At 41.2% G+C, this 27374-nt stretch overlaps 1 protein-coding gene across 5 annotated transcripts in view; it reads right to left on the bottom strand.

Moving 5' to 3' along the window:
• Nucleotides 1–27374, bottom strand: part of FAT1 (FAT atypical cadherin 1) — a 116148-nt gene that overhangs the window by 18542 nt on the left and 70232 nt on the right. For all 5 annotated transcript variants that reach the window (XR_014172052.1, XM_081926488.1, XM_081926486.1 and 2 more), the window contains exons 8-21: nt 23746–24021; nt 22315–22525; nt 16322–20389; nt 14529–14725; nt 12420–12573; nt 11823–12056; nt 10188–10577; nt 9019–9233; nt 8568–8705; nt 7407–7550; nt 3346–3543; nt 1366–2167; nt 574–705; nt 310–473 (exon numbers count right to left, since the gene is read on the bottom strand). Coding sequence is in view for 4 of the 5 variants with exons in the window: in XM_081926488.1 (XP_081782614.1) it covers nt 310–473; nt 574–705; nt 1366–2167; nt 3346–3543; nt 7407–7550; nt 8568–8705; nt 9019–9233; nt 10188–10577; nt 11823–12056; nt 12420–12573; nt 14529–14725; nt 16322–20389; nt 22315–22525; nt 23746–24021 (7323 nt within the window). In the remaining variant the exon portion in view is untranslated. The remainder of the gene's footprint in view (nt 1–309; nt 474–573; nt 706–1365; nt 2168–3345; nt 3544–7406; nt 7551–8567; nt 8706–9018; nt 9234–10187; nt 10578–11822; nt 12057–12419; nt 12574–14528; nt 14726–16321; nt 20390–22314; nt 22526–23745; nt 24022–27374) is intronic.

The raw sequence follows: 27374 nt of genomic DNA on the forward strand, positions 1-27374 counted from the left end.
TAACACCTACCTTTTCACAGTGTTTCTTATCATCGCATAATAACGTGGGGCATATTTGTCTATAAACTGTCAGCAGCTGGAATATTTAAGCATCATTTCCAGTACTGTAGAAGGCATCACATACTTTACTAAATATGTACTGTCTATTGCCTGCTTATTTACAGGGTGTTCAGTTATATGTCGTTGGTTGGAATCAAATGATTCATTCTAAGCCTGGGACAATTTAGGTGCAAATTAGATTTCAAAGTGAGTGTGTTAAGGCAGTTTTTTTGCACAGTTTAAGGCTTCTAGCATTTGAAACTAACACACCTCTAAAATGCTATAGTCCGTTCCTCGGGCATACATAACAACTGCTTGAGTCGAGTACGTCCTGAGTCTCATAGTGAGCTTCATTTCTTCCTTGTTCTCGTTTTCCATGAGGCGATACTTCATGTAGCTGCTTCCAGTAAACGTCACTGATGGTCCAACCGATACTTTTAAAAAAGGAGAAGGAGAGAGCTATGACTCAAAGCTTCATTTCTCAGCAAGAAGGCTGAAGACAAAGCTGAAGGGTATTAGGAGTTAAAATCTTACCAGGGCACTGGGCATTGTTGCTTCCGTGGCAAATGCAAGTAAACTTTCCTTCTCTGGGATCTGCTACACATTCTGTACCTTCAGGGCACGGATTCCCCTCACAGGCACTGCTCACAAGGGGACAGCTTCCTTCTGTAAATATAGATAATAGTTATATATAAATAGAGCAAGGTTTTATTTTTATCACATTCTTTCCAAACATGGCAATTTTTTTTTAATGCAACGACTCCTAAAACTGAAAGCCTAATATTCTCCAGGCACAACGGGTGATGAAAATTATAGCTGTGTTAAAGTAGGTGACAAGGAAATAAGCAAGAAATTACAGGAGACATGGGATTCTTAAACTGCTATAATATGAGCTCCAGCTGGGAGAACTGCTCACCTGACACCGCAACACTTTCTTCTCCCGACATGACGCTATCCTAAAATGTTACCTAGCTAAAGCCGAACATATATTTTAACTGCTTCCATATCCCTTAAGGCTGCTGATCCACTTTTTTCAAGGGCACGCTATTTCCCCAAAGGTACTAGTAGAATTTCCCCTCAAAATCTATGCCGAAGATCTTGTGCAGAATCCATTTAAAGACAATGGAAGGCAAAAATGAAATTCTTCAAGTGCTTAAGAGATACCTTATTAGCTAAAGGAATAACTACCAGGTACATCTTCCCTATCTCATGAAATTGCTAGGCTTAAGACTGGAGCCTTAAAAGTAAGGAGTGCAATTAAACCCTCTGCAATGTGAAAGATCATACACAATTTATTTTCCAGCATACTTTGTATGGTTACTTTACCTGTACAAAGACAGGCTGCAGTTCTCCGGTGATGCGGTGTGACAAAACTCAGCCTGGCAGTGCTGTGGGTTGACATGATGTTCTCATCTAGGGTCACTTTTTCTTCACAAAATTTCCAAGGGCAATCCAGGCCCGAACACAGCTTGAGGAAAACGTTGAGTATCCGGACGCCCAAGGTCTCTTCAAGGTCAGCCACAGAGGAGTTGATCTTATGGAGTAGGGCTCTGGTTGAATGCTGAGAACCAGCAGACTTTTCTACAAGCAGCAGCACGTCAAGGTTCAATGGAGGATCAGACGGTTGCAGGCTAATAATCTGTATGTCATTTCTTCTGACTCCCAAAGTAGTCCTCAGAGCCCTCTGAAAATTGCGCCAATAGTCACCGATGAACTCCTCGGGGGCAAGGTTGGCAAAACGGAAAGCTATACTGTGGTTCAACAGTTCCTGCGTGATTTGTCTGATATGAACTGAAATGACAGCTGCGGTAGTAAACTTTCCATCTGTAACGGAAACGTTCAGCAGGTATTGTCCTACATCTAGCCTTTTGTGAGCTATCACCTTGCCACCTGTGCTAGAGACAGAGAACACTGAGTCCATCTTGGGATCCAGGTGGTACGTCAAAGTGTCATAAACATCTTGATCAGTTGCATGTACTTTTCCAATGACACCGCCAGAATATTCCTCCTCAAAGGTTGTGATGAAGATTTCCAAGGGCAGAATTGCTGGAGGATGGATGCTTTCCTCAATGACCCTAATGTCCATGTAAGTCAAAGATGACAACTGAGGTCTTCCATTATCAGCCACCTAGTGGAAAATGATGCACAAGCATTGAGTTTCTGCTCAATTTCATCAGCTTTTAACTAGAAGCTTTATATGATTATTAAAGAGGTCAAGGTCTTTAATGAATGCTTTGTACAGAAGAATTGACCAGCGAAGAGCTGTCACATTAAAATAGTGCAATTTGCTTCCAACTTCTGGATCGCAATTAAGAACCATCCATGCACGTGCGGAGCTCCAACTACTGGAACTATTTCCAAAGAGCTGCCAATGGTTCTTGAAGAAACTACTGGTAAACCTGCCACAGTGTTTTATGGTAAATATTAGCAATGAAGTAACCCGTTTCAAACAGCAGATGGCACTTTGAAAGCTTTTCCCCCTTCGAGATCTAAACTCAAAGAAAGCTATTCTTTTCCCAGGAATCAATCTATTTTGAGATTAGGAAGGAATTCTCTCCACTCCCTCCAGTTCAACTTAAATAGTGGTGAGGTTTTTGCCGTCTTGAGCTGGTACTCTGAACTCTTAATGCACATGACTTAAGAGATGGTTCCCATAAGTAACAGCAGGACCCTTATTGAAACAACTTCTCAGATGAACAGGGTGCAGCTGGAGAAACTTATAATTTACATGTTCAGGGGGAAGGAGCCAGGATCCTGCATGAGCTCACTACTTCAATGCTGGAGTTGCCTCTCAGGGTTGTTGAGGGCAGTATGGAGGAGGGGAAGAGCCATGTATTTCCCCTGGAGTTATTTGAAGGGAAGGAGAGATATAAAAGCAAAAATGAATGAATGAATTTTGTGCAGGTGCATCTGCCATGGGAAGAAACCTATGCTTACAAGAAGTTTCTTTAATTGCCATGTCATGCCTCAGCCAAGAGCAGTACTGGGTAGTGTAGTAGTAGCTTTCAGTATAGTCACAGCGAAGTATATTTCAGATTAGTGTTAACTGATTTATACATTCCACACCACACTAAATCACTACTTGGAATACGAAGCAGCACTCACAAATATTGTAAGTTCATCTGGAAGCCTTTCTCTTTTTCACTGATCTATAACCATCTCTGAGAGCTTTCTCAGCTAAGAAGTGGGGTAAAACATTTTAAACACACACACACACACACACACACACACACACACACACGTATTCCCTTCCCCATCACAAATGTTACAATACATTTCAAGCACCATATTGTGAACACTTTGCACCTTAACATGAAGAAAATAATGATCCTTCACTTTGCGTTTTAGTTGAATAGCGGTTGTAAGTACTCCTTGTTGAGTGATCTCAAAAGCGCTGTCTTCATTCCCACTGACAAAGGTGAAATGGAAAGGTGGCCCATTGTGGGAAGAATCCTTGTCTGTTACCATCAGCTGCTGGACATTAAACCCAATTGGCTTATTTTCCTATAAAAGAAAAAAGAAGAAGTTGTAGCAGCAAGTAAAGCAAGCAAAAAATAATCTGTTCACTCTTCTTATATACTAGATGACATTGCTTAGGTAGCCAAAACAGCAGCAGCCACACAAAAAATGGGAGTTATAAGCAAATTCTTGGGAGTCCCAAGATTTGAAGCCCCCCCTCCCCAAAATAAAAACCCCAAGGGGGGGGGAAAGGCCCTATGGGAACAACTCCTGCATTCATTCCAAAAACGACATGTTTTTGAATTTCCATTCATCTGAAGCTTTTTTTACTTTAACTCAAAATAATTTGCACTTTATATAACTAAAAAAATGTAAATAAGACCAGTTTAAACCTAAGTTGTTTAAAATTGAGCATATTTATTTAAAAAATTTAAAAGCTTTTGAAACCCTGTACTCCACCCCTCCCCAAAAGCCCCATCCCAACTGAGCTTGAAGAAGTTGGAAAACAAAATATGGTGAATTGAGCAATGGAATCTGCTGGGAAAGAGAAGGACAACCTGGTGTCAAGTGAGTCCAACTGAGAGAGAAAGAAAGACGTGCTGAAAGGGATAGGGAGTCAGGTGGAAAGTGGTCAGTTTTATATCTCTGTGTTCCTATCTCTCCACTGTTGTCCTTTGCTCTGTCTCTTTCTTAGAGAAAGGAACACAAGAGAACAGAAGAAGAGGCACACCAATATAAAAAAGGTAGCAAGAACAGAATATCAGGTTTTTTAGACAGACATTGGATTTTCCTTTCACATTACATAACCTGGCTCGGTTATATGCTGAATGCCACTAAGTACCATCGAGCCACCAGGAAAAGACACCCTGGAGAAACAGAGCAAACTAATTTACTGACTTGAAGAAAAAAAAGGACATCTTAACTTTCTACTTTTCCTGCGATTTCTTTCTGATTAATAGGTTATACTAGCATCTTCTAAATGTCCAGGTAGATAATATTATGTGAAAAAAACATAACAGGCTGTATTCAATTAACATTTACCCAGAGTAGATCCATTAAAATCAATGAACTTATAGTTAGTCCTGTCCATTAGGTCTCCTCTGAATAAAAGTTCGCTCAATACAACCCAATGCCTGTCCCCAGAAACTTAAATTCTGCTTTAAGAGCCTACTTCAGATTTCCCAAGGAAAGGTTTTTTTTTAGGGTACTTAGACCTGCTAGGGTAGCTCAGCTGGTAGAGCATGATTCTCTTAATCTCAGAGTTGTGGGTTCAAGACCCACACTGGGCAAAAGATTCCTGCATTGCAGGAGTTTGGGCTAGATGATCCTTATGGTCCCTTCAGTGGGACGTGGGCGGTGCTGTGGGTTAAACCACAGAGCCTAGGGCTTGCCGATCAGAAGGTTCGAATCCCCGCGACAGGGTGAGCTCCCGTTGCTCGGTCCCTGCTCCTGCCAACCTAGCAGTTCGAAAGCACATCAAAGTGCAAGTAGATAAATAGGTACCACTCCAGATGGGAAGGTAAACGGCGCTTCCGTGCGCTGCTCTGGTTCGCCAGAAGCAGCTTAGTCATGCTGGCCACATGACCCAGAAGCTGTATGCCAGCTCCCTCAGCCAATAAAGTGAGATGAGCGCCGCAACCCCAGAGTCGGCCATGACTGGACCTAATGGTCAGGGGTCCCTTTACCTATGGTCCCTTCAAACTTTATAATTCTATGAGACTCTATGACTAATCTCAATCTCTGTGCCTAGAGCCTATGAGAGGCCATGGCACATAAAGAGAAAATGAAAGGGGGGGGGGAAATGCATGGGAATAGTTGATTCACTCCACAGTTGGGACGTAACTCTGCTGCAATTTCTCTAAAACGGCCACTGCTGAGGTAGGCTGGAGAGCAGAATGAACTACTGAGCTGACCTATTAGGACAATTCTTATGTGTAAAACAGCTGAGAGCTAAAAGATCCAGGATTACTTCCTGCCTGTGTTGTAACCTTCTTGTGAAGTAAATCTCTTAATCTCTCTGTCATTCCACTTCCTATCTGGTTAAAAGGAGGACAAAGCTCACTGTCTCCCATTCTTTGTCTGGTTCATACATTTATGCTGTAACCCTATCGTGTCCGAGGCAATAGACTCGGTTATGTTGGCACAATTAGAACCTCTGCTTCTGTGTCTTATTTTTGCCATACTGAAATCAAAGATTCAGCATTGTACTGTGTTGCATTATTATAAAAGGAATGGATACGCTGGGCAAACTGGATTCAACTCCACCAAGCTGTTTCTTTCCTATCCTACTGCACAATAAACTCTCTGTGTACCGTTAAAAAACAACAACCCCAAACCATTTATAAGAGCACATTCACCAACATCTCTCTGCTGTTCGTCAGCTCAATCAACACTACCAGCTCTCTCCTTTCAAAGTGCATCTACACATCATTGTTGGAAAATCCAAGATTCCTTCCCATTCCAATTCCAGCCTTCAGAAGAGACTGTACAAACTTGCTTCTTGGTGCATCAGTTTAGATTTGGGAGTAAACACAAGGCTGTTAACAAACTAATCAAAGGGTGCCTATTTTGATCACAGCCCAAGGCCCCTGCAAATTGTTAACAATTGCCACTCTTGATTACTCACTAACTACTGCTTTCCAGCAAATCAACATTACGGAATCAATGAAGTGCTTTTCGTAATATAGAGGATTCAATAAAGCTGCATACTGTAAGTAACCCTCCACGATGTGGTGTGCGCCTATGCCCTGCTTTTGGAAACACAACTTTCTTGCCTTCCCCTGTTGTTCAGGGAGGAAAGCAAAGGCATTTTCTCTCCCAAAAGTTAGGCTTTTGTAAAAAGTACCAGCAGCACCATGCTGTAACGTCCTGCACAAAACTGCCAGGAACAGGGAGGGGGAAAATTCCCCTCTTTCTTCTCCGAGGCTGCAACATGGGGTAATTTATTTCCCTTCCTGTTTTTTTTTGTTTTTCTTTTTCTTTTCAGGAGGCAGTGGGGAGACATTTTACAAGTCCATGCTCCCAAAGTCCAGTGCGCAGCATGGGGGGAAAGAATGGGAAGGAAATGAAAAATCATTTTGCTCAAAAGCACGGGCTTTTGCAGAAAACAGCAGCTGTGCCTTGTTGCTGCCTCTTGCAAAAACCTAATGGGAAGAGAAGAAGGCCACCTCCTTTAATACCCATTCCCCATGGAGAAAAGCAGCAGCAATTTCTTTCCCTCCTCCCATTAGCTTTTCTTGCAGGAGGAAGCTGGAAGGCATGGCTGGCACTTTCCTGCTCAACTAGTAAGAACAATATGACCTCTTCTTTCCTCTGCAGAAAATGGTGGCAGCGGTAGGGGTGGGAGATAGCTTCCATCCCCAGAAGCTGTGCTTTGACAAAAGGCACCAGCTTCGACTTACCTCTTTTGCTTCCTGCCAAACCCCCACAGAAAGGAAATAAAAGAATACTCCTTCTGGGGAGCAGAGGGGTGGTTTCTTTCCTTTCTCACTGGGTTTTTGTAGGACACAGCAACAGAGAGGTGCTGTTTGCCCTGTCTTCAAATCCCACCAAAAGGACAAACACTTACTCCTTCCTTGAATTACCTGTACCAGCTATGGGAACCAAGGCACAGAGGGTTCAATGATGACACAAGTAAGCCAAGCCAAATTTTGCTTACCATTACCAGTATTATCAACTTCCAAAACTTCAAACTGAAATAAAAATATTAACATTTTAATATACTACAGGACCAGTGCTTTTTTTCTAGAAAAAAAGGTCACGGTACTGCATATCCTTAAGTACCCCCGGAGAAAAAAGCACTGCCCAGGACCTTGGTGGCAATGACCAAGGTGTGGTCCTCTTCCTGACAATCCACACAGCTGTGTTTCCCATTAGCGTGTCTGTTCTCTATGTGATATATAAATTACCTGGATAATAATGCTGTAGTTCTCCTTGGAAAACACTGGTGGGTTGTCATTTACGTCAGATACATCAATATTAACTGTAGTTGTGTTGACTCTAGGCGGGTTTCCGTTGTCAGATGCTTGAACTGTCAGAGTGTAACCAGAAACCTTAAGAGTGAAGCACATGGAGATATTAAGAAAAATAGACAATTAAAAAAAGAAAAGAAATTAAACAATATTAGAACCTGTATATTCTTATTGCTGTTGCATTATGGCATTTTGTATGGTCTATCTGGGATCTTATACAGTGAGAGTGCTTGTTGTCTTCACACATTCACTGTTTAGACATTATCTGCACATCATCTCTGCTTTCCTATCATGAACCCAATTCTCTAAACCAGATTTAAGAAAACATGATACAGTATCCTATGCTCTTATTACACAGTTTCCCTCCATCAGTTCCTAGAGATGTCCAAATCAGAAAACCATAGTTACCACCTTGCTTCCAAACTATGATTTGAAGCAAGATTACAAACCTTGGTTTAGAGGTAAAGATCGTAATTGCAATTTGTCAATTCTGTTGTCACAGCAAAATATGGTAGGAGACAACTAGGATGTGGAGAAGGAAACCTACATGTGAGGAAAGGAGGGAGGGGAGGAAGGAGCATGCAAGACAAAACACAAACCTAACCCTGCAAATCATTGTTTAGGAGACATGGACTCATGGTATCTGAGCAAAGTTACTTTCATAAGTACTGCACCCCCTCCTATAATCTTCTGTAGGGAAATGCCCTGGTCTCATCTGCTGCCTCATATACACTTTTATTTACTGTTGTTACAAAACTGCCAAATGCAAAACCAATAATACTTAACTGCTGTTGGCATTATCAGCGACAATTATGGATGACATCTACAAACAGTGGAATTGATAAGAAGGGCTCCAAAATCAAAGGTTCTGATTTCCAGATAGGCTTGAGACTTGCGCAATCCCTTTCCCCAACTTAAGAACTGCTTTGAGAGAATAACCAGCCATAACCAGCTCTTTCCTCTCTCTGGCGCACTCAGGTCTTTCCCCCAACCTTTTCTAAAATTAGCCATTTAAAAACCCCATGGAACAAATGGAGATTATGCCACTCTCTTACGCTTGGAAAGCCATACCTTGAATCTCAAAATGTAGCAGCTTACCTTCTCTCTGTCGAGAGGTTTTGCCACCTTAACTTCACCCAAGGTGGGGTCAATTGTGAAAGGGCTCCCTTGGTTGCCATCTATAATTGTGTAGCGAATGTGGTTGTTCGAAGGCCCATCAGGATCTGCTGCCATAACCTAGAGGGAATCAAATTCCCATTTAAAAACAAGACAAGGGGTGCACTTTCAAAATCTCACGATTTTGGTTTAGCATACTACGGACTCAATGAAAAATGCAATGTTCAAAATGCACAGCTGTCAGCTGAATTATTTTCCCTTTCATTTCATGGAAAATGCATTTGAAATGCAGAATATTTTACAATTTTCACGAAAGAATTTTAGGCTTTCCATATAGATTTTTATTCCATAAATCTACACATGAGCATGCACTCTCTATCTCTATCTCTCACACACAAAAATGGCAGGGGATGAGGGAAACTGAATTACATACTGTAATAACTGATTGTTCAACTTCAGCGTCTTCACTGATTACTGCTGTGTAAGTGTCTTGACTGAATGCAGGAGTGTTGTCATTGATATCTGTTACATTTATATTTACTGTCACAACATCACTCAAGGAAGGTGTCCCTCCATCTGTGGCTTCCACTGTCAGATAATACTCCGGGGAGCTCTCATAATCGAGGCTTCCAATAATAAAAATAGCACCTACAAGGGAAAAACAAACAAACCACAAGTCAGGACACTTTTCTGTTCAGGGAAATATGGAGACAAAGGGAACTTTCAAAATTACTCAGTAAGTAATTTCAGGGTCATCGGCTGCTTCTGCGCTTTCAAATGTCTTTTGTGCCTATCCTAATGCACCGCTGCAACTCTTTGCTTTGCGGAGCAAGCCAAATAGCTGAAAATTTGACTCATGGAAATGAAGGCAAGTTAGATCGGTTTGCATATATCCTCTATGGAAGTAGCACAGCAATGCCCATAATTGGCTGCATTCCTTGTTCATGGTGTTTGTCCTTGGAAGTCTGGATATATGATGACTTAGTGAACGGAAGAAACACCCTGGTGCACCTGTAGCAGCAAAACTGGACACCTTCATCTGCCCCACTTGAAATAAAACATGTCTCTGCCATACCAGTCTCTACAGCCACAGCAGGCGCTGTAACTCTCCAGTGGTTTGGCTTTACCCCCCGAAGGTCTCCCAAGAAAGACAGATTCCAACAATGGTACAGAGTATTTACTCATGAACAAAACACCCACCATTACTGCCTTAAAAAAAATAATTAAATATATCTCACAATTCAGGGTTTATGCAAGCAAATAAATCGAGCACATAAATATCTTTCATAAACATGAAGCTTATTGCATTTTGGACTTGCATCTTTTTCCACAAAGAAAAGAAAAACACCCTGACCTCGGGGAGCATGCAAAGAAATAAAAACTCAACTGAAAACTAGTGTTACAGTGTAATAACCATTTTCCAAAACTTTTTACTATTTTACTTATTTTCTATCTTATACAGTTCTTTAAATAAATAGAATATGAGCAATGTGTAAGTTAAGCTTATTGAATCAGTTGTTTTAAGAAGACACATTATTTGGTGAGGGGAATACTAAGTTTGGGTTACCAAATCTGATTATTTTCCCTGCTGCAAATGTTTACCTGTTTTTGAATCAATACTGAATTTCCTATGTTCATTTCCACTGATGATGGAATAGGTGATTTCGGCATTAGCTTCGATGTCCCGGCTAGCAGCGTAGACCTGAAGAACCTCCATTCCAACCACTGTGTCTTCTGATACAGTTGCACTGTACTCTTTGTACTCAAAGACAGGTGGGTTATCATTTATATCCAGAACAGAAATAACAAGGGTGCCAACAGAAGACAGCCTTCTTGGGGAACCTTCATCCTCAGCTTTCAAAGTCAGAGAATACACAGCGTGTAACTCCCGATCCAAAGGCCTTTCCAACCGAACAATTCCAGAGAATTCATCAATAGAAAACTGCCCATCTGCGGAATTTATCAGGGAGTAGTGAATCTTTCGATTTAATCCTATGATTAAAAGGAAACAGAGAACATAACAAAGTTCTTAGTAGCATACTAAAACACATTTCTTCAGCAACAACTCTGAACAAACGAACAACGTAAGGTGGAAAATGAACTGCGTAAGATGGGAAAAGACGAGGAACATGCAATCATGCATATGTTCCTGCTCAATCGTGATTACACACCGTACAAAGAACTGCACTAAAGTTTGATTTGTGACCAAGGCGTCCTAAAGAGTGCCCCCCACTCTGAGTACCAGGTATCCACAAAAGCATTCCCAGAGGAAAGATGACTGTATTATGAAGTGTATGTCCTGACCCAATACAGAGGTGGGCATCAAAAAGAAATGGGATAAAGATATGAGACAACAGATTACTGAAGAACAGAAATGCCAACTGAAGAACAGAACCTGCTGGGAAAGGTAAATAAAGGAAGCTTTGAGAGCTGCTGATTCAATACAATTGGGGCAAGCCCTTTATAGAGAACACACTTCCCCCGCTCCCTAACCTTTCTAGTGGGGCTTTCTTTGGCTGGCACTTCCCTTTTCCACCTTCCTTCCTTTCTGATGTTGTCAGCTCTGCTTAACAAATGAGCCTCACCAAACTGATTTGGTGTTGCCTGGGGCAGAGAGGAGGGGACAGGGCCAAATGCAAATCAGCAGCTTAAGTGCTAGAATGAAAGTATCTGTGAGGTTGAGGAGGCAGGCAGAGCTAATGAGGAAGAGGCCACAGGCTGAATCCACAGGGGCTGGAGGTGTGCAATTCTCCATCCCTGCTGCAGAGGACTCTGGGGTGCAGTTTAGGGTACACTATTTGCACAGGAAGCCCAACAGGCAAGCGCAGAGTCTAACTTTTGCCTTATGGAACTTGGCGCATGATCAAGAGCACATCTACCACTCCCTTGCAGCAGTCACATCAAGGAACCCCAGAGTTGAAAAGCACACAACCCATAGCAGCGAATTCTGAACACTGGGTAAGCAACATGGTTGAATAGCAAGGAGGGAGAATGGGAGGGAAGGGGGAAGGGAGGGAGAAAGAGGAAACAGCAGCTGCACCACAACTGCAGAATTTGTTTTGCGCATTTACAACCAGGATTAAGCAATTAAAATTTAGCATGTTTGGCATGTGTGTGTGTTTTATGAAGCACAATCTGAGAAAAGGGTTGGACTGAAAATATAAAAAGCAAACTAACGAATATTATTTAGATTTCAGCGTTGGTATTGCATTAAAAATGCAACTCAATAAATCTTACCTGCATCGGCATCTGTAGCTTGCACTCTTGTCAACAGAGTTTTCACCTCCGTGTTCTCAAATACTGTGATGGAGTATGGGTCTGCTGTGAACTCTGGAGTGTTATCATTCATATCTTCTATATTCAGAATAATTTTAGCCTGGCAAAACCTTCCTCCTCCATCTGATGCCTTGACCATAAGAGTATATACTGCTTTCTGCTCACGGTCAAGTGCCCCTAGTGTTTTCAGCTCACCTATGCATGAAAGTAATAAAAACAAAGCAAATAAAACAAGAGCTGAGCATCCAACAAAGATCTGGAAACGTTTGAGTCGAGCAATCTTTTAAAGAACAAAATTCCCCTAGTGGCATAATTCAGCAGTGATATCTGCCATTTAAAGATGGCTGCACACTGCTAACCTGTCCTGAACAAAATGTCAATCTTTTCAGCACTTAAGAAGATTATTGTTTTGTAAGGCAGTTTTCCACAATCCGCTGCCTTCCCGGTGTTTCCAGCTACAACTTTCACCAGCTCGTATGGTCAGGGAGGATAGGGCACTGATCAATCAAACTTTAAGAAGAAATAATGGCACAGCTTATAATATCTTCTGAATATTACCTGTTTCTGGACTGAGCATGAAATCTTCTGCTCCAGGACCATGTAATGTGTAAGTTATTTCTGCGTTGGAACGAATATCTGCATCTGTGGCTGAGACCTGCAAGATGAGTTTGCCAGGCAGGGAATCTTCTGGGACAGACTCGGTGTACAATGCCTAAAAGTTTTTAAGAGTAGCATTGAAAAAGCACATTAAGGGAACTAGATCTGGACACTACAGAGATTGAATCATTAAGATTAGATATTAAAAGCTTTTGAAACGTGCAACACAAAACATGAAAATATATTGTACAGTAGTACCTTGGTGTAAGAACAGCTTACTTTATGAACACCTTGGATTAAGAATGCTGCAAAGCTGGAAGTAGGTGTTTGGGTTTGTGATCTTTGCCTTGGAATAAGAACATGTTTCGCTTCGTGTTGAGTGTGTTCCATTTGTAAATTGAGTCCCCTGCTGCTATGGGAAAGCATGCCTTGGTTTAAGAACGCTTTGGTTTAAGAACTGACTTCTGGAACGGATTAAGTTCATAAACCAAGGTACCATCGTACTTCTGATTCTTTTACTTCACTGTCTAGTTTTTCACTGGGTTTTTTTGTGGAGAATTAAATAAATTTCCTTGGGCCTGTTTATAACATTAAGTCGAAAAAGTTGTTTATGAAGTGACACAAGGAGAGTGTGGATTTTACGTAGCCCCCTGTGGTAGGGACTAGGCCATGGAAGCTTCCATTAACTACAAGGCAGCTTGACTCATAAAGTTTTGAACTACAAAGCCTTAAACGGCTCAGGACCAGCATACTTCAAGAACTGCCTCTCCCTATCTGAACTAACCTGGACCCTGCATTCATAATCAGAGGCCCTTCTTTGTATGCCTCCTTCATGTGAGGTCGGGGGGAGGGAGACACGAGAACAGGTCTTTTGTCGGTGGCTCCCCACTTATGGAATGCTTCCCCTAGAGAGGCTCACCTGGTCCCTTTGTTATATATATTTAGGCACCAGGCAAAAACATTCCTCTACTCCCAGACCTTTGGCTAATTAAACCCATAGCTGTCAACCTTCCCCTTTTTTGCAGGAAATTCCCTTATTCCAGCGCAGTTTCCCGCTGCTTCCTGCTGCTATCCTGGATTCTTAGATATCCTATAGACTGTCTCCGGGACAGGTGAGACTGCTGATCCCTTATTTTCAAGGATTCCTGGGACAGGTGAGACTGCTGATCCATTATTTTCAAGGATCCCCAGGATAGGTGAGACTGCTGATCCCTTATTTTCAAATCTGAAAGTTGACAGCTATGATTAAACCATCTGTGGTGTTTTAAGCTGGGGAAAAGGTATTGTTTTTCTTTGTTATTTATGCTATATATATTATTGTGTTTTTATATTGCAAACCTCCCTGCGATCTTTGGCAATGTTGAAATCTAATAAATTACCGTATTTTTCACTCTATTGGGCGCACTGGCCCATAGGGCGCACCTAGTTTTTTTTGGGGGGGGGAATAAAAAAAATTACTTCCCCCCAGGCACGGGGCTGGGGCGGGGGAAGCCTGAGCTTCCCCCGACCCCAGCCCCCAGAAGAACAGGCTGCTATCCGCAAGCCTTCGGAGCCCATCGGGAACTCCCCCGCACTCAGAAGGCTTGCGAATATCTGCCCGAAGCCCGGAGAGCCCAGCCCTGCGCTCTCCGGGCTTCGGGATGCAGGCTGCTATCCGCAAGCCTTGGGAGCCCGGCGGGAGTTTCGAAGCAGGGAAGCAGGCTGCTATCCGCGAGCCTTGGGAGCACCGACCCCTCTTGCTCTCCAGGCTTCAGCGAAAGCCTGCATTCGCTCCATAGGACGCACAGACATTTCCTGTTCATTTTTGGAGGAGAAAAAGTGTGTCCTATAGAACGAAAAATACGGTAATAGCAAAATATTGTTTCTGTTTTCTAGATATTCCACATAACTGCAAAGAATTAACACCAGTATGTACTGACAGGCAGAGGTTACTAAAAGCTTTCAAGGATGAGCAGTGGAATTTTCCCCAACTTTCCTTTTCCAAAGTAATTACTTAATAATTTTCAAAATGTAGAATGTATTTATTTGAGTCTGAAAGCAAATGTGTGCATGCAAACCCCATGCTAGTACCTTTTCACAAACAGGGCTGTTGTCATTCGAATCAAGGACCTTGACTTCCACCACAGCTTTTGTTGTGAACATCCCATCAGTAGTGGTGATATTCAGAAGATAATTATCCTTTACTTCTCTGTCCAGAGGTTTTCGGACATATACTTTCCAGTCGTTCTCGATATTTTCTACAGCAAACTGTCCCAATGGATCGCCTCCTAGACAAATGATAGTTAGAAGGCAATTCAAATCAGAAATGGCAAAACGCCATTATAGGGGTGAAGGGAAAAGACCTGCAATAAAATTCATAATATTTAGCAATAAATGCAATAAATTTATTTAGCAATAAATGCAATAAATTTCATAATATTTAGAAAGTATTACTGCTCCTTTGGTAATAAAAGCCTCAGGAGAGCAAAGACTGCATTCCAGAATTCCAATCTTTGCATACAAACAGCTGTGCTGGATCAGACCAAACTGCCCCTCCAGTCTAGCATCTTGTTTTCACAACAACCAGATGCTTGCATGGAAAGCGCACAAGCAAGACCTGAACACAACACTGTCTCCCCACTATGTTTGCCAATTACTGGTATTCATAGCAACACTGTTTCTGATTCATCTTGTAAGTAGCAAACAGCCCTTATAACTGGTTGCCACTGTTACTTGTGGGAAACTCACAACCAATGCCCTCAGCTCTGACATGTTTTGTGGGAAGGGGATGAGATATGCAACAGCAGGTACGCAGCTTGTTGCTATACAAAAGCCATATCTTGGAGAGTTGTTGTGTCCCCCCCCCCCAACACACACACCCTGAAGCTTGCAATCAATTACTAGCAATTTTGCAAATAAAAACAGCATTGCAAAATACGTAACATACATAAAAAGAACCATACTTTTTTTTTCATGCTTCATACTTTTTTGGGTATACAATTCATGTAGCAATTATACAACTGTGCCCAAGAAATTATAAATTTATATTGGGTTGGATTATTATTTAGGTTTGTTGTTTTTGTGGGGGGGGGGGGGTTGTTGCAGTTATCAATGCTAATTTGTTGTATCTCTGTGTTTATATATTATTTACATGGAAATTGTTTTAATTAGGTTGTGTGGATTTTGATGTGTTTTATTTGTAGTTTGCAGCTGCTTCTGTTATATTTGTAGCTGTATGTTGTTTTTCATGTTGCAAGAAGCTTTGAGCATGGTTTTAACTATGGAAAGGCAGCATGCGAATAAAACGATGCAAATACGTATGCGGATAACAGTGCTCAATGTGTGCAAATGGCTAAGGCTATCAACCAAGCAGACAACAAATATTGGAGAAATTCAGGTTGCCACATTGTAAGATACATGACAGTGTCACCCAAAATGACGGCGCTATTTCAAGTCTCCCCTTTCTGTAACTTCTTGTAAAATGTCACGTTTTCTGCATCCCCAAAGTCCTTATGTCAACACACTGTGCATTTCTGTTTGATTGCGAGTGATGTGAGCATGGGCAAAAGCACAGCATGAAGACAAAACAGGACAAGAACTTGATACAGGGCTGCCATTTTCAGTGACAGCCCTGTGTTTCTTGCAGCAGGTGATTCTACACTAAAGCAATGCTTCTGAGCTGTGGTTCATCAATTTGTCTCAGCTCTTACGGAGACACCTTAAGGAACAATACATGTATGGGGAATATGACAGTGAATCTCATAAATAAATGGAGAAGGGAAACTATAGACTTAAAATTGTAGAAACATATATATATGTGTGTGTATAAATGATTTAAAATTATCAACAGCCAAATAATTTTGTCACCATTTCTAAAGATTTACCTGTAATAAAATAGTTGACCTGTCTGTTGGCATCTTCTGAATCAGTGTCCGTGGTGCTTAAAATAGCAACGACTCCTCCAGTTGGGTCATCTTCACTGACCGTCCCTTTATAGATCTCTGCAGTGAAGCGAGGAGGGTTGTCATTCACGTCAGTCACGGAAACTTCAACAATCGCAGTGGATGACAACTGCATTTTCTCAGCACGATCAGATGCCACCACAGTAATTCTGTACTTGTCCTGCTTTTCGTGGTCAAGCTCTCTCAGTGTAGTAATCCAACCTGTTTCCATGTTTATGGCAAAAGACTCTGTGATGTCAGGATCTTGTGCTGTCTCTAGCCTGTACGTTACCTGCCCATTCATCCCCGAATCCTGGTCAAGTGCTTTCACTTGTATGACTTTTGTTCCTACTGGCATGTTTTCCACAATGTACGCTTCATACGGATCGGATTCTAAGATTGGTTTGTGGTCATTTGCGTCTTTTATTTGAATGCTTATGTCAACAGAGGAAACAACTCTGTATTCTTCATTTAAATAGTATGCTAGCACTGAGAACTGGTACCACTTAGTTGTCTCGTGATCAAGGCTCTTTTCAAGTTTCAGCCTTCCGTTCTGCTTGTCTATCACAAAAAAATCACCTCGGTTGCTTTCAGGAGCATTCCCCTTAACAAGGGTGTACAGCAACGGCTGTGTGTGCTCTGCTCGTACAATGTCAATCTCCGTTCCAATCGGAGTATCTTCAGAAAGTGTGTAAGAATAAAATGGTTCTGAAAATTTTGGCAGAGATACTTCAGGGGGGAGTATTCTAACATAGAGAGGAACCCTGGAATCCTTCTTGGGGGATCCACCATCCTGCGCTCTGACAAAGAAAGTGAGAAACTCATTTTCTAAACCAATTAAACTTTCTTTCGTGGTTATTACGCCTGTCAAGTGATCGATTTCTAAATTCTCTTGAACATTTTCAGAATCGGCTTCGATTGTATAGGTGATGTCTGCATTGGTGCCTTCATCGGCATCCGAAGCTAAAACCTTGATGACAGATGTGCCTTTTGGAACATTAGACCCAATGTTTACTTCATATTCCGTTGCTCGGAACAAAGGGGCATTATCATTAATGTCAGTAAGTATTACGTTGATGCTGCAAAAAGCCACTTTCCCGCCAGAATCCTTGGCCATTAACCTAATGAAGATTACCTTTTCAGCTTGAGTTTCGCGGTCGAGCTTTTCCAGAGTAAATATCTGCCCCCTTTCATTAGTATAAAACCTATCCTTTGCAAAATCATTCACAATATGGTATGTGATGTATCCATAGCTGCCAGTATCTTTGTCTGTTGCTTTGACTTCTGTCACCAGCGTATGCAATGGAGCATTCTCAGCTAGTTCCACTTCATATTCATTCTGACCAAAAACAGGGCTGTGCAAATTGGCTGCAATAACATTTATGAGAACCTGAGCGGAACTTCTGAAGACCCCATCAGAAACAGAGACATTAAGATGGTAAATGGGCTTCAGAGACTGTTTGTGCAAGTTTGAAAGGGTGATGACCCCCGTTTTGCTGTTGATTGCAAAATTCATATGATCATTGCCTGTTAATATGGAATACTCCAGCTTCTCTGTATCCGAACTGTCCGCATCGGAGGCCTTTACACAAGTTACAAAGTGCCCGCGGGGAGCCAATTCACTGATGTTAGCTTCATAAAGCAGCTGGTTAAAGACTGGTGGGTTATCATTCAGGTCTGTTACATCAACGCTTACAATAATGTCCGTGCTCAGTGGAGGCATTCCGCTGTCTATTGCTCTTACTAGCAATGTGTGATGCTGAATCTGTTCATAATCCAAACCCCTTGCTGTCAGAATGAGCCCAGTGCTACTATCGATGTGAAAATAATCATAGCCCTCGCTGTTGTTTTGTACCAAGTGATAAGAAATCCCTCTGTTTGCTCCAGAATCAGCGTCTGTAGCCCTGACTTGTACAACAGATGTTCCAATTACTGAAGCCTCAGAAAGGGTGGTGATATAAAACTGCTTTGTAAAGACGGGAGGATTATCGTTGATGTCTTCGACTATTATGTCAACAAACACCTCGGCATGGGCTCCAGTCAAGGAATCAGTCGCACGCACACTCAGTTTGTAGGCAGGGTGGGACTCAAAATCTAGAGGGGCAAAAGTATTGATAACTCCTGTGTTAAAGTTTATAGTAAACTGACTGAAAGGGTCTCCATCTGTGATGCTATAAAACACTTTGAGCCCTTCTGGGCTGTTTGCTTGCACATGTACAACAGGACTATGGAGTTGGATGTTTTCCGGTATCTCTGCACTGTAGAAAGCTCTTTCAAATACTGGCATGGCTTTATTCACAACCGTGATAGGGACTGTCACTTCAGCAGAAAAACTCGGCTCTCCGCCATCCTTTGCGACCACAGTGAGGAGGTATTCTTTATTTAGTGTGTCTGGGTCAAACTGTTTCTTGAGAGAGATTTCGCCAGCATCTCCTATCTGGAAGTGGCCATAGTGTTCCTTGAGGTAATAGTGCACTTGTCCATTTCTGCCAATGTCTTTATCCACAGCAGTGACACACCGAATAACTTGGCCCACTTCAGTATCTATTTTAACGGTGGCATAATAAGGAAGGTTGACAAAAACAGGGGCATTATCATTCATGTCTTCTACAGTGACCTTTACCACAACATGTGCAATTAGGGATGGCTTATGCTCTGCAGTCACTTCCACAACAATATCAAAAGATTCCTGCAGCTCACGATCAAACGGTATTCCGGTAGTTGAAAGCACTCCTGAAGTGTAGCTAATTTTAAACCTAATGTCTGGGTTTAGAATATGATAAAACAAAGGCTCATTTATTTGACTCCCTATAGCAGTGATAACAGCTATTGTTTTCGCCTCTGTGGAATTCTCTTGGACCACAGCATTGTAGGAACTCTGGGTGAACTTTAGCTGACTTGCCTTGCTCTCTTTCACATTAATTTTTACAGAGGTGGTGCTTGAAAACCTGCCATCAGAGGCTCTGACGGTCAATTCATATCTGCTTCTTAACTGACTTGTGTTTTGTACGGTTATCTGCCCAGTCTTGGAATCGATCGAAAATTTTTCTCCAATGTTTCCTTCAGTGATAGAATACATTAGTTGTGAAAAGACTTCTGAATCAGCATCTGTGGCATTGACCGTAACCACCTTCACTCCTTTATAGGTTGGTACCAAAACAGTTGCTTCGTACAGATCTTTAGAGAACACAGGAGGGCAATCGTTGATGTCAATTACGTAAATGGTAACGTTGGCTGCGTATTCTGCAAATAAGCGGGGCGTCCCCATGTCATAAACGTTCACCGAAAAGCGAAATATACTTGTCACTTCATAATCCAAACTCATTACTGTACGAATGGCTCCCGTACTAGAATCGATGGCAAAGTACTTGTGGGCAGATGGCTCAACAATCTGATAGACAAGCAAAGCATTTGTTTCTTTGTCAGCATCCGTAGCACGTATTACTAATGGGACGTTCCTGTCTGTTAGAACCACGCTGTTAACGGAAGCCGATTCGCTGATGAGTCCTGTGTATTCCGCTTGCGTAAAAGCTGGTGCATTATCGTTCTCGTCTTGAAGATGCACCAATACAGTAGTGTTCGTGGACTGGCCAGCCATGTTGGTTGCCTGTACAGTCAGACTATAAAAAGGCAACATTTCGTAATCGAGTGTCTTCTGAGAGGTGATGACACCGGAATTTGGGTTGATAGTGAAGACATCTCCTATATTACCATCTTTTATCTCATAAACTACAGATGACTGGCTGAATGTGGTGACCATTCCGATGAAACTGCCAATGCTGCTGCCTTCATTTATTTCCGTGGAATATTCTCGCATTGTGAATTTTGGTGATGCGTTATCAGAGATCGTGACTGAAATGTGCACAGATGTTACTTCATTCTTCGGAGGGTTCCCTTTGTCCATGGCCTTCACCATCAGAGTGTACTCATTCTGACTGTTGCGGTCCAATTCTTTTGCAGTGGTAATACTGCCTAAGATTGGATGTATATTAAAAGTGTTTCCGATATTCCCTGTTAAAAAAGAAAGACAAACAATTGAGTATCAGAAAAAACTTGGAAGTACATTTGCAAGCAGCTACACACACACACACACACACACACACACACACACACACACATTCAAGTGGTAGAAAATATTAGGTGCTGAAATGTTTTAAATGAAAAATAAAATTGCATTCAACTAATGACACAGAATACTACTCAGAACAGACCCTTGAAATCAAGGGACCTCTTAAGTTAGTCTTAAGTCTATTATGTTCAGTGGGTCTACTCTAACATGGACACCCAGCTTTTCCACAACTGTTATGCTGTAATAAATATCCTATAGTAGGTTAGTTTTATTTAGAAAATCTGACAACCTATTTTATACCAAAGTATGCTATCACTTCAGATTATGAGCGCTATTAATACAGAGCTTCTTTTTAATTTTATGGCATTTCTTTAAACAATTCAAGTAAAGAAAAAGACAAACACTATATGCAATGTGGAGCTACAATTAAACTTTTAAAAGACTTTAAAATCATGGAAAACACTGCTTTAAATGAGTCTCAAGTGACTCTTAATTACATGAATGTCACTTTATGAGATTATTTCTAAATCAGAGATACTTCAGTGAATTTTCTCTTTCAAATTACTCCCACTTAAAATGGGAATTTATGTGCTGTATAAAAAAACTTCCATTTGAGAAATACAAACTGAAAATTTGACCGCTTAAGAAAATCACCATGAGCAAGCCTTTCAAAATGAAGGCTGAAGTACACTGGGGTTTTACACTTCACAAGAATTCAAAGAAATTAAGAAAACAAATTAACAGGGGCTGCTGTTTCTTAACAGTTCAATCACAAAGCACAGCAAAAATAGTTTTTGCTAAAACCATGACCTCATCATGAACAGATTTTATTTAAAACATTTAAATTATGAATTTGGGTAGGCAGTTGATATTATCTTTTTTCTTATTGAAGGTCGTAAACAGAGCACCATTCTTATAATATCCCATTACTAATCCTATAAGCTATTGCAAGTATTTAAGGAATGTTCATTTCATATGCTTCGAATTTCATCCCTAACATTTTAGCTGTACAGGGCAGAATGCTAGAAAAACAAAGCTGGGAAAGTTTTAACATTTCCTCCCACAATGTTTTTTTTTTTTGAATAAAGAAGGAGCGGGGGCATGTGTGTGAGAAAGACAGAGAGAAAAATGAGAACCCATGTATATGCGGGGGGGGGGGGAGAAGAGGGGATTCATTGGAAAAGACCAACTTTTGTTACGATGGAACCAATGCTACTAATTTTTCATGGGTTTTTCTACTTGTCAGTTTGTTTTCAGACAGTGGTTTTAATCTTTAATGCCCTACAGGATTCGGGATACCTCAGTGCAGATAGCGCCAACATGGTGTTTTCCAGATATTTTGAACTGTAACTCCTATCATCCCTTTTCTTTAGCCATGCTGACTGGTGCTGAAGAGATATGGTGTCCTACAATATCTGGAGAGGCAAATTCCACCACCCCAGGAATACAATCAGACAGTAGAAATGGGTTATATTTTTTTTCAGAGGTGGTGCTTGAAATCTGGAACGTTCTCTTCACAGTGGTCCACCACACACATTCCTTTAAAACAGCAGTCAGGAACCTGTGGCCTTCCAGGTGTTTTGGAACTCCAACTTCCAGAAGCCCCAGGCAGCTTTTCAATGGTCAGGGATTAGACTGCACCTCAGGGAGGATACAGTGGACATATTCCATGCTGATAAAGGGAATAGTGCATCAATATATACCAGTAGTGACTGGCTGAAATACATCCTTTAATATGGCTAACTTGCTGCTGGATTAAGTTTAGATCAAACAGTGCTGGAAAAGAAGTGTGAATAAACCACTACTTTGCAGCTTTAAATCTAAAATCTTTTCATCATAGCAAGTTATTGAACATATTGCAGCATACCTGATTCTATGGAGTACACAATTTCTGCATTTTCCCCTTTATCCTTGTCCAGTGCTGTTACATGGAGAATTACAGATCCAACAGCTGCTGATTCATACACTCTCCCTTCATAGGAAGAACTGGTGAACCATGGCGCATGGTCGTTTGTGTCACTAACGTTGATGATGATTCTAGCAAAGTTGCGCTTGACAGGAACGTCTTGATCCCGCACCTAAAATAATTACAACGTTACTAGCGACTCGTGCATAAGTTTATTCAGTTATATGACACTTGTTACAATTGATGAGAACTATCAATCACTTAAGGGCACCATTCTGTTCTGTTCTGTAGAAGTACATGGCATCATAATGGAGCAAATGTTTATATTTTATGCCATTGTGCAAAAACCCTACAATATAATTTTGGTTCGGCACAAATAATCTCAGAACTTGGAATTAAATATTACCATTTCACTTACAGTGGTACCTCAGGTTAAGTACTTAATTTGTTTCGGAGGTCCGTTCTTAACCTGAAACTGTTCTTAACCTGAAGCACTGCTTTAGCTAATGGGGCCTCCTGCTGCTGCCGCACCACCGCAGAATGTTTTCTGTTCTCATCCTGAAGCAAAGTTCTTAACCCAAGGTACTATTTCTGGGTTAGCGGAGTCTGTAACCTGAAGTGTATGTAACCCAAGGTACCACTGTATTTGTTAAGTGGACGTTCATATATGTGTATACAGGGCACCAGATGAAGTGAGGGTCAATGATACAGAAAGAGGGTCCTCAAACATACAGGAAAATCCTGCATTTTAAGGCATGGAGGTACTTCTGCCACCCAATATTCAGCAGGGACTGAGGATGTACATGCCTGCTGCCAATCAACATGAGCAGGAAATAACAGTGTACTATGTAGCCTATTCAATTAGGCCAAAACGGGAGTGGGAATCTGCACCTAGAGAGGTGCATCTAGCACTGACCTACAATTTGTGATCCAGCAAGTCATACTTGTACTTCTTTCTGTTGATCTTCTCAGTTGGACTGGACAAAAAATGTGGCTGGGGGTGAAGGAGGAGGTGTGGAAGGAGAGCAAAAGGAAGAAATATTTCTTCCTCTTTGCTGTGTCTCTCCTCTTCCTTGGGGATGGAAATGTTAACAGAAGAAACCCATCAAAAAATTCCCAATGAATTGTGAAGGTGAAGTACAGATGGGCTTGAGCTCATCTGTAATAATACCAACGCTTTGCATTTACATAGCACTTCAGAGTGTGCAAATCACTTAATGTTTTGTCTCAGTAATCTGTACAAGGACCCTGGAAGGTATGTCGGTGAGAGTAAGATACAATTCAGTCTTTCCACCATTCTAGCAGCTCTGAAAAGTATCTGCTTATGCTACTCCATTAAAGTGAAAAAGAAGATCCTGTATCTGCTAAAGAATAAGTGGAATGGTTCCTTACCATCACTGTGAGAATGTGTTGATGAATGACCTCATGATCCAATCTTTCAGAAGTGTAGAGAGAGCCAGTTGCAGGATCCAGGCGAAATTTCTTAAGGCTGATGGGGTCAACGCTATTTTGCATAGTATAAATTAGCTTATTCTTTTCGTCCCTGTCTGAAGCACTGACTTGCAAAATTTCTGTCTCCGGCACTGTGTCCTCTGGAATAATGACTTGGTATTCTAATGTAGAAAACTCAGGCCTGTGATCATTCGTGTCTATTACCTGAATGTACACCTGTAATGACACAAAGGTAAATTAAGGATGAAAAGGGTGTGTGATCAGAACGCCATGTAGATAAGCTTCAGGGAAACGCAACAGTTCTCCTAAAATACAAAAACAAAACACAATGTGAAGATTAGGGGCCATCACACATAATTTAGAGAAGAATAGCTGTGTCAATTCGCTGCAGCTTTTGTGAGTTGAGGTTGACTATGTCAAATACATAATCATGTAGAAACAAAATACAAAGCAGAAATGAAATACAAAGCAGACGTTGTTTAGAACAAAATATTAGCTGGGATCAGGGCCTGATAAAGCCTAGCACATTGCTTGCCTTCTCCTCTTTCAACAGAAGACCCTCATTCCACATCACACACGGCTTCAGAAATGCCAATCACTTAAAAAAGATTTTTGCCATGTAGCACTGGGGTAGTGATTCCTCCCTAGACAAGCTTAATTATCTGTCAATAGACAAAACTAGTTGGTTGGTTTTTTTCAACCCAGAGCTCTACTACATGGAATTGAAATTATTATTATTATTTCAATTTGTATGCTGCTTTTTCACTTAAATATGCCCACAGCAGCACACAAGCCAACAGCAATACAACAGTCAAAATACCCATCAATACACTATCACAATAAACACTCTAATACAAATTCTTTTCAAAACATAAGAATCCAAACACAAAAAATATTTTGAAAACACTAGCATAATAACCTTTTAAATTTATTACAAGTATAGCAGAACAATTTGAAGGCAAATAATAAAAACATATTTGAGCTACAAGTGCCTTTGCTTTACAACTTTAAGTACATTGTTAAAACTATTAAGAAACTACTTAAAATAAAACTATTTAGTTGCAATTGGAATCAACAACAAATCACCTAAGTATTTTTTTTTTAACACAAAAAGATTTTGTTAAGAAAATGAAAAGCTAAATCAATTAGGAAAACAGAATGTTCCAAACAGAAACATTCCAAACAGAAACAGAAAATTTCATAATCTTGCCATGATAAATTTGTTTAAACTTTAAGGTGCCACGAGGCTCTCTGCTGGTTGAACAAAGCATACTGTATTTTAAAAAACAACTCCAAAAGTAGAAATAGGCAGTTGTCATTTAGCAACACAAACACAACCAACCAAGAAGCAAAATGACATATTCTAAATACATCTGAACTGACAGAGCACTCCGAGGTATTAATGAATAATAAAAGGAGCAGCCAAGCGCAACAATGACAATGCTAAGAGAATGTATCGGATTTTTGCTTCAGTTTTTCATCACACAAGTACAATAAAAGAAATGTGGACCCTAAAACTAATCTTGGCCAGGAATTCCAGAAAAGAATGGCATAAAACAGTAATTGTAAGTAAGATAATAACAATGTCAATCTAGACACCAGCAATTTACAAAATGGTTTAAAGTTATGAACCCCATGCGCATAAATGAACACTTAATGCCAAAGTATACAAGCTGAGCAAAATCAGATGAATTCAAATTCATACTGTCCTGTGAGCCATTAAGGAGAACCAGCGTGTTTGCATTAGAAGACCCAATGCCTTCCTCTAATAGCAGTTTTGTAAATCTTAGAGCAGGGGTTGGCAAGGTTTACCTTGCCTGGGCTGGTTCACTCCAGTGGAAATCCCTCTGTGGGCCAGATCAGGCGTGCACCCACGATTTCTGGTGTCTATGTCTGCGCAGACACGATTTCTGGCACTGTGGAAGTGAGTCCCCACACTGTGCAGGTTTAGCGCAATGCGTGGGGACTCGCCGAGTGGGCGGCTCAGTCCGGGGGCGGCTCACTGGCAGGTTAAATGACCCCTGTGGGCTGCTTGTGGCCCATGGGCCTTAGGTTGTCGACCCCTGTCTTAGAGGGAGCAGCTGGGAGCACCTCCTGTATGTTGCTTCCCCCCACCCCACCCCCACTACATTGAACAAAGGTCCATTTGCGTGCTCTTGGATGAGTGGAGGGATGAGAGAGTCATCTCAGTTGTCACACCCAAATTGAGGAACTCAATTCCCCAGGACACCTGAAAAGGATTTTCGTTTTAGCAGACCTTGCTCAATTCTTGCAGAATTGCTGTCACTGTCATGCTGGAGGAGGGGCTGGATGTGTGGTTCACTCACACACATACGGTGGGAGTGCCCAAAGATCAGAGAACACTGGCATTTGGTTTTCACGGCTGTCACAGAAATACAGACGAGTGCAATGAGAACGGCCTTCATCCTGTCATTATTATATCTATTTTCATTGCAGTCATACTGTACAAGTCCAACACATTTTTTTTAATAACAGTGCAAAAGTGAAGAGACCATATTCTGGAGGGAACAAAGAAAAGTCAAAACAAAAGGCAAGCTAGAAGCTTGCTTTGGGGAAAAAGCACGTTTTCAACAAAGGTTGAAAAACCAGTAAACAGAAGGTTAGGAACGACAATCCCCATAACCAACACCCAACTGTATCTCAGACAGTGGTGGGACAAGACAAAGCCCCCTTTTGCTGGGTGGGAAGAATTATATGGGGAGAAGTGGCCCTTCAAAAGCTGCCTCCTCAGAAATCCTTCACGTAACTACCAAATCTTGCATAAGGCGTCAGAGCGAAATTTCCTCCACAGAGGCTACTGAATTAGAACAAACATATGCTCCAGTATGGGATGCATAAAGGTATGATATAAAAGTGGGTATCCATTATGTATTTGAGCCCTTGTCAGTCTCTTTTCTGAAAAATGCTTGTCCACTCATGTTTCAGCTGCACTTACACACATTCGTGTGCTGATAATTAAAACTGCAATTTAAGATCCAGAGGTCAAGAATAAAATCTTACTGTTTTCAATAAAGCTGCAATTTGGAAACTGAAAGCAGAATATGTAAGGCAGAAGGTGAACAACAGCCTATCTTCAGTGCTAATGCATAATAAAAGCAGAATGCAGAACTTAAGTATGATGGGAGAGGAAAGGGCACAGATGGCAGCAACAAGTATCTGTTACACTACTGAAAAGCCGTTAACTATAGCAGGTAGACAGAGCCACAAAACCTTTTCCTATAAATATGAATTAATCAAGTATATTATTTCCCATTTCTAATGAATAATACTTTTCATTTAAAATCAGGTTAAAAAGCATTCATGTTTTGGAGGCACATGATGCCTTGCCCCCAATCTCTCTCTTCTTCCTCGGTCACCTTTTACACCGACAAGAGTATAACTGAACACTCTGAATTTTATCTGTACATCATGCATTTAGCTGCATATTAGACACAACAGCAACCTTGCTTACAGCCTCAGTAATTTTTCCAAAAAAAGGTATCTAAATAATTTCACTGAGTCAAATGTTTCACAGATGCTCATGGCCCAAAGCCAATCACAGCCTTCCC

The sequence above is a fragment of the Podarcis melisellensis genome, assembly GCF_964234715.1.
Source record: "Podarcis melisellensis genome assembly, chromosome: 9".
In the NCBI taxonomy this organism is placed as follows: domain Eukaryota; kingdom Metazoa; phylum Chordata; class Lepidosauria; order Squamata; family Lacertidae; genus Podarcis; species Podarcis melisellensis.